Below are 13615 nucleotides of genomic sequence, written 5' to 3'. Positions count from 1 at the left end.
TAGACTTCATCCACAGGTGACCGCAAACACACACACACTGATCTGTGTCCCAGAGGAACCCTCCCTTTCCACCAGCTAGTAGATCTGGTGAAATGTCACCACCACAGACATTTTAACTCCTCCACCCTGATCCCTCGTTTCCTCTGCTTCATTTACTCTCTCTATCTGGAAACTCTCTTACAGACTCTTCAAACCCTCTGAGCAGTGAAAGCAACCTTCACTGTCTAGGAATAGAGTTGAGCGGGTTTGATTACTGAGGCTTTGCAAAAACAATTTGTGTCCTTGTGGAATATGTGCATTTGCGGATCTTCCCATCTTATTCTCTTTTCTTTTCATCTCGCACACTCATATGAGAACCTATTTCAAGCAGACACCCTGCTGAACGCAGTGGTGTTAAAAAACCTTTAGCTGTGCATAGTTGCAGGTTTAGCAGACTGTTAAAGAAAATAGAAATACCCCATGGCAGCAATATCCAGCCCCCTACAACCTGCTCAGACCCTCCTCTCAATATCATGCCCTCCTCCGATGGCCTTGGATGAATTCTATCCCCTAATGCACTGCAGCAAGGCAATATGGGAAGCATTCAGCGTAAAAGCTCCAGCAAAACACAACAACAGGTTTTTCTTAATATTTTTTGCTCCTTGTTGTCTCAGTTGGTGAGCTTGCTTAAGCGAGAGTGCTGCACGGTATGGGTTTTCCTATTTTCTTGTTGGCAAAAATGTAAAGAAAAGTACTCAAATGTAAGGGCTGTTTTATGAGAATTGCTTGCTAGATTTGGTATTGACAAAATCATTAAGTTTATTTTTAATTGTAAATAGAATAAAAATAATATTTAAATATACTGTATGTATGCACAAATTAAATGTTTATGATAATAGGGATTTATCTCTCTATGGAGAGATTTAATGATGTTGATGTTGATAAATTATATTTTATATTTTGATTTTTTGTAAATGTAATAATATTTAAATAAAATACATGCACAAATGGAATGTTTAAGATTATTGGGATGTATGTCAGTTTCTATGGAGAAATTGAATGATAGTGATATTAACAATAGTAACTAGTTTATGTTTAGATTTTATTTTTCGGTTTTTATGTATTATAATATATTTATAGATAGATAGATAGATAGATGGATAGATGGATAGATAGATAGATAGATAGATAGATAGATAGATAGATAGATAGATAGATAGATAGATAGATAGATAGATAGATAGATAGATAGATAGATAGATAGATAGATAGATAGATAGATAGATAGATAGATAGATAGATAGATAGATAGATAGATAGATAGATAGATAGATAGATAGATAGATAGATAGATAGATAGATAGATGAATTAAAACTGAATTAAAAGCCAACTCTTTATTTGTTTTGTTTTTTTTTCTCAGGGCCTCCATCTGCACCCGAGAACCCCATCTCCACCCTAAACGACACCTCTGTGACGCTAGAGTGGAGTCCTCCGAGAGACAGCGGTGGGCGAGGAGACGTCACATACAGCGTCCACTGCAGGAAGTGTGCCGGCGACGGAAAGACATGCAGCCCCTGCAGCAACAACGTACATTTCATACCTAGACAGTTTGGTCTCTCGATCCCTAAAGTGTTGATCACGGATCTGCTGTCCAACACCAACTACACCTTCAACATAGAGGCGGTGAACGGGGTTTCCGATCTGAGCCCGACCCCTAAACAACAAGTCACTGTCAACATCACCACCGGTCAGACAGGTAGATTGCGTCTCTGTTCCATGGTCACTTTTAAATGTTGCTTGGTATATATTTTTGTTGTGTTGTGTTTGGTAGCCCCACCCACAGCGAAATCTGATTGGTTCAAAATCTAGGCTCAAATATGTTCTGATTGGCTGAAATTGTCACTTTGTGCAGCATTTTGCTTCCAATGAGGACTGACAAATTATTCAACACTCAAACCATGCGTTGTGTCGGACCTGGTTTGGATGCAATATCACACTTTGAATGCCAAACGCTCATTAGATTTCCGTAAACAAAACCCACTCCAAAATATTATTTGAAGGAATTTTTGTAGTCAACGTGTGTGAGTCTTCAAGAGAGGTAGACAAGGTCTCTTTTTTCTGTTTTTCCCTCTTTCTTAGCAAAATGTTATGCATCCCAAACCTTTATGCTGACAGTGAAGGTTATCTTTTTTTATTCAATGAGATGTCTCAAAACTCTCCAGTGTTTGACAGCCGAGCTGGTCTGTGTGATGCATCATATTGTTCTGTATTTTCCCTGCTCTGCTCAAAGTTCCAGAATTGAATTACAGCCAAAGTAACGGTTCAGTACAGCCAGAGGGTTGTTGTTCGACCAGATTCCCATCTCTTTCAAACACACAACCTTTGTGGAAGTTCACAAGTTCATAGGATTCTAAATGCTCTAAATAATGCATGTCATCAAATATGTTATCTGGAGTCAGGACTAAAATGCTAAAATGTGGTAAAGACACAACTACTCTCAAAAACTCCATCTCACACCCCTGACGGGCCGACAAGGGTCATCAGGACAGGCGTGTTCTCATTAAATGTGTGTTTGTGAATGTGTATATGGTGGCATTGGGCTTGTGTAAGACTCGGCTGAGGTATTAAATATGTATGAAGCTGGTCGGGCTGAGAGAGAAGTGCTTAGTGTCAGAACAGGGTCAAAGATCCCAATGATTTATACATTCAGCCACGTCAAACCATGAACCAACCCTAATCTGAATATTGTATAGTTTAGAGCAATTTAGGAATGGAATTTTGCTCATAAAAATTCATATTTAATGACACCCTCTTATGAATAAACCTCCACAAAAAGGATTTTCTTGCATTCGCCTAATGCAATGGAAGAAACTTTTTTTATCGTTTTTATTTATTTATTTGTATTACATTTAGTTTTATAATTTGCTACTTTCTAGTTCATTAGAAAACTAAGTAGTTTCTATGTACTAGTGTTTAAAATAACTAAACTACAAAAAACCTCAAGCAAGTCAAGAACCCTATATAAAGAAGCAGAAATATCTGAAATAAATGATCATACATAAAAATGCAAATTTTACTTATAGTGTGTAGCTGTAAAATACAGTATATGTATTTATGTATATATATATATATATATACATACAGTATATACTGTAAGTCATTACGATTACATCCATGGAGGGTCCCTATAAAACATTGAAACATGTCTGTGTGTGTGGTGCATGTGTGCACGCGTGTGTTTTGTATGTCTGGTGTAATTTTGAAGACTGTTCACAGATCTCAGAGCACAGAGGAAGTGAAGGACACCAGGAGAATTTACCTCCAACCATCTGACCAAATATCAGACCTGCTGTCTCTGCCCCCCCCTTCTCATTCCCTTCCTCTGTCCGTCCTGCTGTAGTGAGATGAAGGGACAGGCGAGAGAGACAGAGAAGGTGTTAGACTGTGTTTCAGGAGTGTAATTACCTGCTGTCGTGTGGCTCCCCTTTGTCTCTCTTTAAACAAAGGTTTCACAGCACTTGTGTGTATGTGTGTAAAGCAATCTCGAGTGTGTAAGGGGATCGTGAGCTCTCAGTGGTTTGGTTTTGTAGCAATAGAAGTGTGACTGGAATAAAACCGTGGGGGTCAGAAACCTGCGACTGAACTGAGGTGGTCTTGAGTACTTGATGACAGACCATTTTACCATTTTTGTATGCGCATCATCTCATTATGGCTCTTCTCTCTGTCTCACTCTGTTTGCAGTGAATGTGATCCTGAAAGAGAGAAAGAGTAAAGATAGTATCACACTGGCCTGGCAAGGACCCGACAGACCAAACGGAGTCATAGTGGAATATGAAGTCATCTATTATGAGAAGGTACATCTCATCTCCTCTTCCTCTTCTTCTTTTCTCCTCTTACTGTATATTTCCATCAGCTCTACTCTAACAAGCGGACTTCTCATCCTCATACACAGATTACAAACATGCTTCTTTGACCTCCATTAAAAGCTGCAACGATTGCAGTTGTCCAGGCAGCTCTGGCATGTGTAATTGAGGGCTGAAGCATCATCGTGCCTTTGGGAATGAAAGCAATCAGTAGACCTTGTACGCCACAGCTGACTGCTCACACATACGCATAGCTCTTTAATTATAACGGGAGAATGAAACCAGGGCTGATGTCACCGATCAGAGAGAATGGCTTCACAGAAACACACCTGTATACTCACCCCCGGTTTCACAGACAAGGATTAAGCCTAAAATGCATGTTTCAGCAGTTTCAACTGAAAGCAACTTGCACTGGCATATCTTTACATTTTTATTTATTTATTTTTTATTAGTTTATATTACATTATATTTCTCCAATCTGAGAGAATATCTTTACACAGATACACACACCTAGACTAATGGAGAACATGCATGTTGTTAATAAGTAATGAAATCAAGGCTTTGAGGGATAGTGCACCCAATAATCAATTCCATTTTTGTTTTATGCAAATGTTTTATTTATTTAAAAAAAAAATTGTAAATATTTTATGGAATACATTAAATAAAATATGACATAAAATGAAATGTTTTTTACACATAATTTTCATTCTCATCAAGGTAAATATATCATCTCTTCTAACCATTCAAAGCGTACTGTCTGTTGACCGTTGAAGGTTTTTTACATCAAACCTGCACAGATGCTATCGTTTGACCCAGTCTAGTCTGGCACACATGCTGGTTGCTGTATGATTATGGGATGTCAGCTCAGACTGAATGCCAGGATGGGTGTCTGGCATTGGAGATCGTGTGGTTCATGCTGTGTTTGTTGGAACTGGAATGGTCCCACGCTCTCACACACAAACCTGCTCTGCCCATGTTCATTCTGGGCGTGGTGGACAGGGACCAAGTCTTTCCCAGAACCCATTTGGTTACGGGATGCTCTTTAATATTTGGAAAAGATTTATTTGTTTTGAAAGGGTGTTTTGGCTGAAACGCTGATCTGATTTAGTAACTGGTAGCTGATTTCTTTGAGGAATATCATTGGTCTTTTGATCATTCTATGTTTAGATTATCAATTTATAAGACCATATTGCAAGATATTTTTAGATTCACATAGCGCTTCTTTAGACTTGAATAGCTTGAATGCAAGTAGCTTAAGATAAAAGTGTCAGACAAATGCATAGAGTAAATGTAAATGAAATGACTATCCAGACTGCTGACTGTAAGACAAAGTCAGCAAACTATAGCCATTTTTGTGTACAATATGCAGAATAGAATAAGTGAGTCTGCCATGTAGAATGTTAGCTGGCAGGTAATTACTATAAAATTAATCAACACACTGTATTCATCGACTCACATTCACACACCACTGCGGATGTCTGACTCATGTAACTATAATCACACCAATAATCATGTCAAACAGGGTAAATGAAAGCCCTGGCCTCGACAGTTAGCACCCCAGCATCTGCCTCCCTAAAATGACTCAAAATATAACGCCTGCTGGCTACAGTGTTAACATGCTGATGAAATAATATCCTTCATTAATCCTCTTATGCACTTTTCTACTGCACAGACTCGAAATTCAACACTGTCACCCTGCCGTTTACTTTAAAAAGCTTTAACAAGTATATTTCAGATTGAATTGATAACTTTGTTAGCACAGCATCACAGTAATATTTAACAGAAGGCTTGTTGAAACTTTTAAAATTTCATCTTGATAATTCAATGTCTGCTGAAAGAAATTGCTGATAAAGTGTGATGTTAGTCAAGATTAAACTAATTCAAAATTTGGGGTCAGTAAGATTTCATCAATGCAAGGATGCATTAAATTTACATTGTTACAAAAAATGTATTTCAACAAAAATAATAATTAGCTGTTTTCAACATTGATAATAATACCAAATCAGCATTTTAGAATGATTTCTGGACGATCATGTGACACTGAAGACTAGAGTAATGATGCTGAAAATTCAGCTTTTCAATCACCGGAATAAATTAATTTTTAAAATATTAAAATAGAAAACCGCTATTTTAAATTTGTAATTATATTTCACAACTTCACTGTTTTTACTGTATTTTTGGTCATATAAATGAAGCCTTGGTGAGCATAATAACATTTTGTTTCAAAAATATTTATACTGACCCCAAACTTTTGAACACTAGTTTTAGTTACATTTTACAAATTACCATTAAATTCCGACAGGAACAGTATGCGAGTCTAAATGTACCATAGTTTTCTGTTCTCTATCTATAAATCTAACCAAACCAATTTTACTGTGAGTGAATTGTTTGAACATTGTTGTTCTTTTCTGTTCCAGAACCAAAGAGACCAGAACTACACGGTTCTGAAAACTAAAGCCCACATGATGACAGTTGAGGGCCTGAAGCCCGGCACCACCTATGTGTTCAGAGTGAGGGCGCGCACTGACGGAGGCTACGGCAGCTACGGTGGAGAGATAGAGCTGGAGACCAGTCATGAGGGTGATGCTTTTATCCTTCTCTTAACAGTTTCCTTTTTTGGGACTTTTTCCCTTTCTTTGATCCACTCTATTGATGGTTCATAAGGGGCATACCGCAAATCTTTGGGGAGCCCACCGCAAACCAGCACTAATAGCATAATAGTGATGTTATGCTGGGAAATTCTACCTCTTTTTATAATTTTATCTTGATTGTGCCTTTTCTTTGTGTCTATGCAATAGTCTTTGTTATTTTTCTAGACATTGACAGCATTAAAAAGTATGTGTACACATACCATTTATACAGTATGTGCTGCTTCTAAAGTTCTAAATTTATTTGATGTAAAATAGAGCAAAACCGAAATACTGTGAAATATTAAAATGTAAAATAACTTTTTATTTCAATATATTTGTGTAAAATCATTTTTTCCTGTGTTGAACAAATCTGAAATTTCAACAGCCAGTTTTTAGTGTCACATGATCCTTCAGAAATTATTCTAATATGCTCATTTGGTGCTCAAAAAGTCAAGTCAAGTCACATATATTTATATTGTGCTTTATACAATACAGATTGTTTCAAAGCAGCTTTACAGTGATAACAGTAAAGTGACTAACTGCTACTTGGGCGGAGTGATTTGCTCGCAGCGCCTGAGAAGCCCCGTGGTGAGGAGCAGAGAGTTCGCTCAGAGTTGGAGTAAATCACTCCGCAGAAGTAGCAGTGCTTCGTCTTCTGAGAATATAGTTCCCAGTATGTATACGTTTGAAGATGGCTGTGTCTCATGTGACCTTGTTATTTGTACACGCTGTGACTATACAAATCACAACATGTAAGTAGGAAAATGTTGGCGTTATTTTGTCACTTATTGGGGGCAGTATGCTAGCTGGAGCCGTTTACCTCCAGTCTTTGTGCTAAGCTAGGCTAGCGGTGGGTGCGTCAGACAGAGTTACAGCACGCACAAAGATGAAAAGGGTATGTATGGACTTATCTAACTCTGGGGGATACGGTGAATAAGCTACAGTCCCAAAAGGTCGGAGTGTTCCTTTAAGTATTAAATGAATTCATTTAATCTATAAAGCAGTTCTGCAAAAAACTAAAACTGTCATTGTCCAGCTCATACAACAGCGTTAGTACAGTCATTACTATCAGATCATATTTAATATTGTTAAATATTAACTGTCCCCAACTAAGAAAGTCAGAGGTGACAACCCCGCGCCACTCATAACGGCATCCCGCACCCATACGCCAGTGTCTCTTTTCATTGTTGAGCAGATGCTGGGGTTTCAGGACACTGCTCTGGATTTGATATGGTGAACTGTGTGACTTATTTACCAAACCTCCTGCTTATGCTTCCTGGGAGGTGAGCATGTGTGTGTCGCCGTGTCTTATGAGGACAAACGAAGCTGTGTTCAGCTGACCTGTGTTCCTTTGATGGAGATCAAAGAATGGTGGCACATTTTAAAAGGCTTTTGGGCATACGGTAAACACAGAGACTTTGTGGTATATGCGCCTAATTTAAAGGAGAACTCGGCAACTCTAGCGAACTCTAGTCACTTCTTCGCTGATTTTCCCTTTTGTTGTCGCATGTTTTCCCCACGAGCTCCCCCTACAGCTGTGGGGGGGCGTATATGTCACAACACGGTCGTAAAAAACTCACTTGCGGCGGCCTCCTCCCCCTCTCTACCGCTGCTCATGTGCGTTTGTTTTGGTCGGAGCAAGCCAACTGAATCGTGTGGAGCTTTGTCTACCGAGGTGGGTAATCTGGTAATACATCATACATGCGTGTGTGTTTATGTTGAATTGCCATAAAGCGATTCGTGTTTCGCGCTCGTTCTCGTTCTTGTTCCCGCTTCTCACGAGACTTCCAATTTCTATTTTGCCGGGACGCTAGTCCCCAAGTTGCAAGGTTGGTTTTCCGCCTGGGAACGCTGGGGGGAGCGGGGAAAGTCACCAGAATCACCAGAACAGGTTGTTTAACCATCCAAATGATTTCTAGACAGTTTTATTAAGTTAAAAAAGTTACCAAGTTCTCCTTTAAAGCATGTTACGGCCCAGCGAGCGTCTCTGGAAGCATATCACAGAGCTCAGCAGACCTGATCTGCCAAGCTGAAAGTTAACCGAGTCCAGTGTAGTAATTGATCTTTTAATTATATAAGAAATGCTTAAGCCTTCGGCTCACACTGACATTCATAAACCGCATACACCGCATGCATTAGTTCATACGATACACATCAGAGCAGAACATACAGTACTGTAAACAGCATATGCATTTAGTCTGATAATGTAGAAAAATATTCCCCTAAAACCCCTTTATGGAACCATTGGTAGTTTTACATTTTTAATTTCCTTTTTGTCTTTTATTTTAAACTTATCTTTTTAATTCATTTTTAAATTAATTTGATTTTAAATGAAATCAGTTTAATTTATTGATTTATTGATTTTCTTTCATTTAGGGCTGCTGAATTTAAAAAGGCTTAATTAAGCTGGATTTTACCGCGTTATTGATATCTGGTCGCATTTTCATGTTTAATGCAGTTTGGTTGTAAAAGTTTACAGTTTTTCCCTTTTTTTTTTTTTTTTTTTTTACGAAAATTAATTTGTTGCCATTTTTGGAGTTTTGTTTTGTGACTTTTTTATTATTTTTTATTTTTATTTTATTTTAGTCAACAGAATTTTTTTCATTTACTTAATTATTTTTGAGTTATTATATTTATTGCTTAGTTATTATTTATTTTTATTTCAGTTAACAGAATTGTTTCCATGTACTTTTTTATTTATTTATTGCTAACTATAATATCACTGCAATTTATTTAGCGCACCTGCTGTGACATACTTGAGCTTGAATCCTGCTTTCCTATTTTCCTTATCCTGTTCCTTCTGTTCTCCACGTCCTTTCCTTTCAGTTCTCCATGTCCTTTCCTGTCATGTCTCTCACTGTCCCTGTCAAAAAAAAAAAAAAAAAAAAAAACTTGGTACAATCATATAGCTGTGAGAAATTCATATTTAGCATATTGCTTAGCTGATCGGTGCATCTGTTCCTGTCTCAGTGAGTTGTGATCTCTTTCTGTACGTGGTGCATAACTGAGATTGTTGAATGAAGTTGAGTGGAATTCTAAATCAATTCCTGTTGCTGGAGATATTCATTTTTCTGAAAGAGGCGGTTACTCATGCGTTGCCGGGCTTGATAAATGATGTATTTGTTTTGAGTAATGAGTCGATTGCAGCAGCATAAAATCTATATGCTCGCCGTGAAACTTTCAAACCGAGCCTGTTATTCCCTCTGTTAACATACCTATTTGTATGGCATGCGTAAATTATAAAATTGACTCCTGTCTTCGCCCACATATTTAGTGGCAAGATGCAGCTGGGTTTTTATTTTATTTTTATTTTTTTTTTTTGAGGGAACAAAAGCAACATTTGACATTGAAGCTAAATATTTGACCTTCTTTGGGGTCTAAGACACCACATACTTGATGATGATATGTTCAAAGGTTGATATAGGTATACTTGTTTTTTATAAAATATGAATAAACGCAATGATTTTTTACAACCAATGTCACTATATTGCAAAAAATCTACTTTTTGAAATAAACAAGCCCAGTTAAAACAGAAATATACAAACCTGTGGTATAAACAGCAGGTTAAAATTACAGTATTGTAATTTTACGATTACTATTATTATTATTGTTGTCTTGTTTGTCCTTACCTTATCACATGTCTGAATATCTTTCTTGTGGGTTTTGATTAGGTCAGAGGAACTCTGAGATTGAGCTTTCTGAGGCCAAACTCAGCAGAACATGAGGTTAAACATTGACACAAACGTGTCTCTTCTTCTCTTTCTCCCTCTTCAGATATGCTGGCCATTGGGGACCCTAACCAGTCCACAATCCTTGCGGTGTCCATAGCCGGTGGCATTGTGCTCCTTATCTTCCTGGTGGCGTGTTTTGTAGTGAGCGGACGGTAAGAAAGAACTTCCTTTTAACGTCATCTGACCTTTGCTTCAGTCATTCTGTCCTTCTGAACCGCCTTGGAAGAAGTAGTACCGGTCCCAATGGCTGATATTACTGAGCAAAATAAAATGCTTCTGTTCGTTAGATCTGAGAGCTGCTGTCAAATGGCGATTTTACAAGAAATTGAACCTTGAATTAGAAAATGAAGTGTGGATTCTTCCATGGCAAAGCTTTTAAAAGAGCTTGAACAGCCCATACAGGCACTCAGTGAGGTGTGTCTTATAGGCTCCTAAAAACCAAGCAAAAAGCGTTTGAAATTGAAGTCTGAGGAGACATTTTGCACAGCATCTCTGGTATTCAAACAATAGCTGAAGCAGAAAAGACAGTGCAGTCAGTTGGATTAGGCGTACTGAGCCTATAAATTAAAGCTGATAATAAATATACTCTGACTGAATTAAATAGCGGTTTCTTTCTCGAACAAAGCTCGCCCGAAGTCTCTAAAAACATTAGTATTGATCTGAGGTGATTGCCTATCACGCTGAGTGCCCTATTCAGTATTGACTAGAAAAGACCCATGTTTGCCTGCTGAGAGCATGTAGAAATGCACATAATAGATTTATGCGCAACAAATAATTAATCTCAAACCACTCAACTATAAACCAAAACAATAAATATGTAAGACTGGAATATGCGAGTCCTTATCGTAGGGCAGAGGAAGAGGAGCGGTTCTCGCCAGGTTTTACCCACAGGCCAGTGCAGCTTCATGCATCATGCATTAGAGCTCTCTCATGCCTCTGTTCTGAGTGAAAGCTGGAAAAACAGAATGTGTTGAAGGTGTCGTTTGGTGCTCCGCAGATAAAGAAACAGCAAGTTAAGTGTTTAAGATTGTTAACTCCAAGAAAACACATGAAAGACATAGTGTAGACCAAGGTGGTGGTGGACAGAAAAGGAGAAGGATGGTCAATTAGTGAAGACGACTATAGTCTCATGGTTTTAGCTCTAATATTTTTAAACTTGTTGCCTTAAGTGTGCTGTGTTGGACTTTTTCAGACACCTTGCGTCTCTAAATTCCTCTCCTTTGAAGCACTGTACAATACATTTCAGGACAATTACTGTCAGATTTTAAATTGTCTGCTTTGAGCAATGTTCCTGTCAATGCTTATCCGTAGGCCTTGATAGTTTTGTTCAATGTGTCAATCCTAATTTGTCAAGGTAAAAATAGCTCAACTTGAGTGGTAGACATAACCACAAGCCAGCCTAACTAAACTGAGCTTACATAATACATTTAAACATGCTGTAGTAATATGTTAAAAAAGCTAGACACTCTGCTGCTGTAGCATATTGCAGATACAGTCTTTCCCACAAATTTGAGGCCCCCCAATTTTTTTTCTTTCTTTCTTATTTCACTGTGCAGGTTTGCCAGGAGATTATTCCTTGACACCAGGCCTCAGGCGTAAGTCTCCACTCTATCACAACTGTCTGACATACTATAGAAAGATTATGCAAACGCTACTGTTCTTTAGAGAGAAGTCTGAGAGGTCTCAGTAACCCCTGCCGGCCAGCTATATGTCATTGAGGAGAACCATTGGCTTACTTTCAAATGCTGAGAATAGTTTCATTTCATGCAGCTCAGGATTTCAAGTCGAGATTTCGAACAGCATAATCACCTTTCCACACCTCATTTAGTCTATGCAAATCCCACTTGACCTATTGAGACCATTTTGTTTCCTCTTACCATTTGGTCTTTAGCTGCCAAGTACATCCATCTTTTTTGTAACAATCACATTGCAAAGAAAGAAAGAACGAGCAAATGAGTGAGTGAACGAATGCATGAGTGATGGAACGAACGCATGAACGAGCAAACAAGTGAACAAAAGGAATGAACAAACTAATGAACAAACATTAACGAATGAACAAACAAACAAACAAACGAGAGAACAAACAGTAGCAGAGTGGTTGATTAGACCTTCAGTTTTCAGCTGTATTACTTTGTTTTCTATCTCTAGTCCCCAATTTTCTCCCTTCCTCTTTCTCCTTTTCGGTCAGTAAGAACATGAGCAGTATTTCCTTAGGCTACCGTGCCATTAGCACATTTTTGTGCTGTTGATGATTTCACCTGGCTCACAGAGATAATGCATAATTTAGAGATTTTAACATCAGCATTGCTTGCTCTACCGCTATAATTCTTGCACATTAGTTGCAGCCTTCCACTAAGACTGAGGCTGGGATTTATGCTTTATTATAATCGTTTGAAATACAGCTAATTAGCATCATTCGCCACCTTGAATGAAAACAGGCAAGCATGATTAGCATACCATAAAAATGCATGTTTCTAATCGGCCATACAGCCAAATTCTCAATATAAAATCAGTGCGCTAGTTAGTAGAAATAAAGTTTTAGTTGGAGCTATTAGCATACAAAATATTATCTCTGTTCTCTCGATTCTCTTTACTTTTAACGTGAAGAAAATAGCCACTGACATCAAAATAAGCAAATAAATAAATAATGCTATTTTAATTTGCTTGTTCATTGCACCAGGGACTTCCATTGGCCGAAAGAATACAGAATATTTGTGGTCTTATATATGGACAAAAGGAAAAACTGGCATGTGCTACAGCAGGCAGATGGTGTTCAGTCATCAAATTCGTACAATTTGCTTTGTTTTTTTAAACTCTGTTTCCCTAAAAAGCAATTAAAACACAGCAGGTGGGTGCTAACGGCTGGGAAACTCCTGCAAATTTAGCTCTTGGACTTATCGAACATCACTGCTGCTCTCATCATTGCCAGACAATTATTTTTGTTTTATGAGAAAGTTGGAAAATCTATTTTACTCCCACGTCTAACTCGCTCTATCCTTTAGGATTATCTCTTTTAAGCCGTATCCTCAGTGGAGCGCCTAATTATTTGGCGTGCACGCCATACGTGCCAATATTTGTCTTTTTAATTACATTTTTAATATTTCTGCTGCACTCGAATCAAGCAAGCATAGTATTTTTGAATAACTATCAATAGCTGCTGTATTTTTTAATACTGAATAAATGAATTATCTGAAAGGTTCTATTATGCTTCTTTAAGGTGAACTCAGTGATTTTCCCCCTCATTTAAATAGTTAAGAATTTTTAATAAATGTTTAAAATCGTATAATGAATGTTAGTGGCCTTCAAAGATCTGCTTCTGTATGGAGCAGGTTGCCTAATTGGGATGCTATGTTAAGATTACATGACCATCTGAATGTTGTTTATCACTCATTTTATTTCAGTAGATCCTGT

At 37.8% G+C, this 13615-nt stretch overlaps 1 protein-coding gene across 1 annotated transcript in view; it reads left to right on the top strand.

Annotated features, from left to right (window-relative positions):
- Nucleotides 1-13615, top strand: part of epha4b (eph receptor A4b) — a 138936-nt gene that overhangs the window by 74763 nt on the left and 50558 nt on the right. Inside the window, exons 5-8 of the mRNA XM_081374875.1 lie at nt 1401-1736; nt 3722-3834; nt 6261-6423; nt 10248-10356. Coding sequence (XP_081231001.1) covers nt 1401-1736; nt 3722-3834; nt 6261-6423; nt 10248-10356 — 721 coding nt within the window. The remainder of the gene's footprint in view (nt 1-1400; nt 1737-3721; nt 3835-6260; nt 6424-10247; nt 10357-13615) is intronic.

The sequence above is a fragment of the Scardinius erythrophthalmus genome (genome assembly GCF_964197995.2).
Source record: "Scardinius erythrophthalmus genome assembly, chromosome: 9".
NCBI lineage: Eukaryota > Metazoa > Chordata > Actinopteri > Cypriniformes > Leuciscidae > Scardinius > Scardinius erythrophthalmus.
This window is presented reverse-complemented; position numbering and strand designations above follow the sequence as displayed.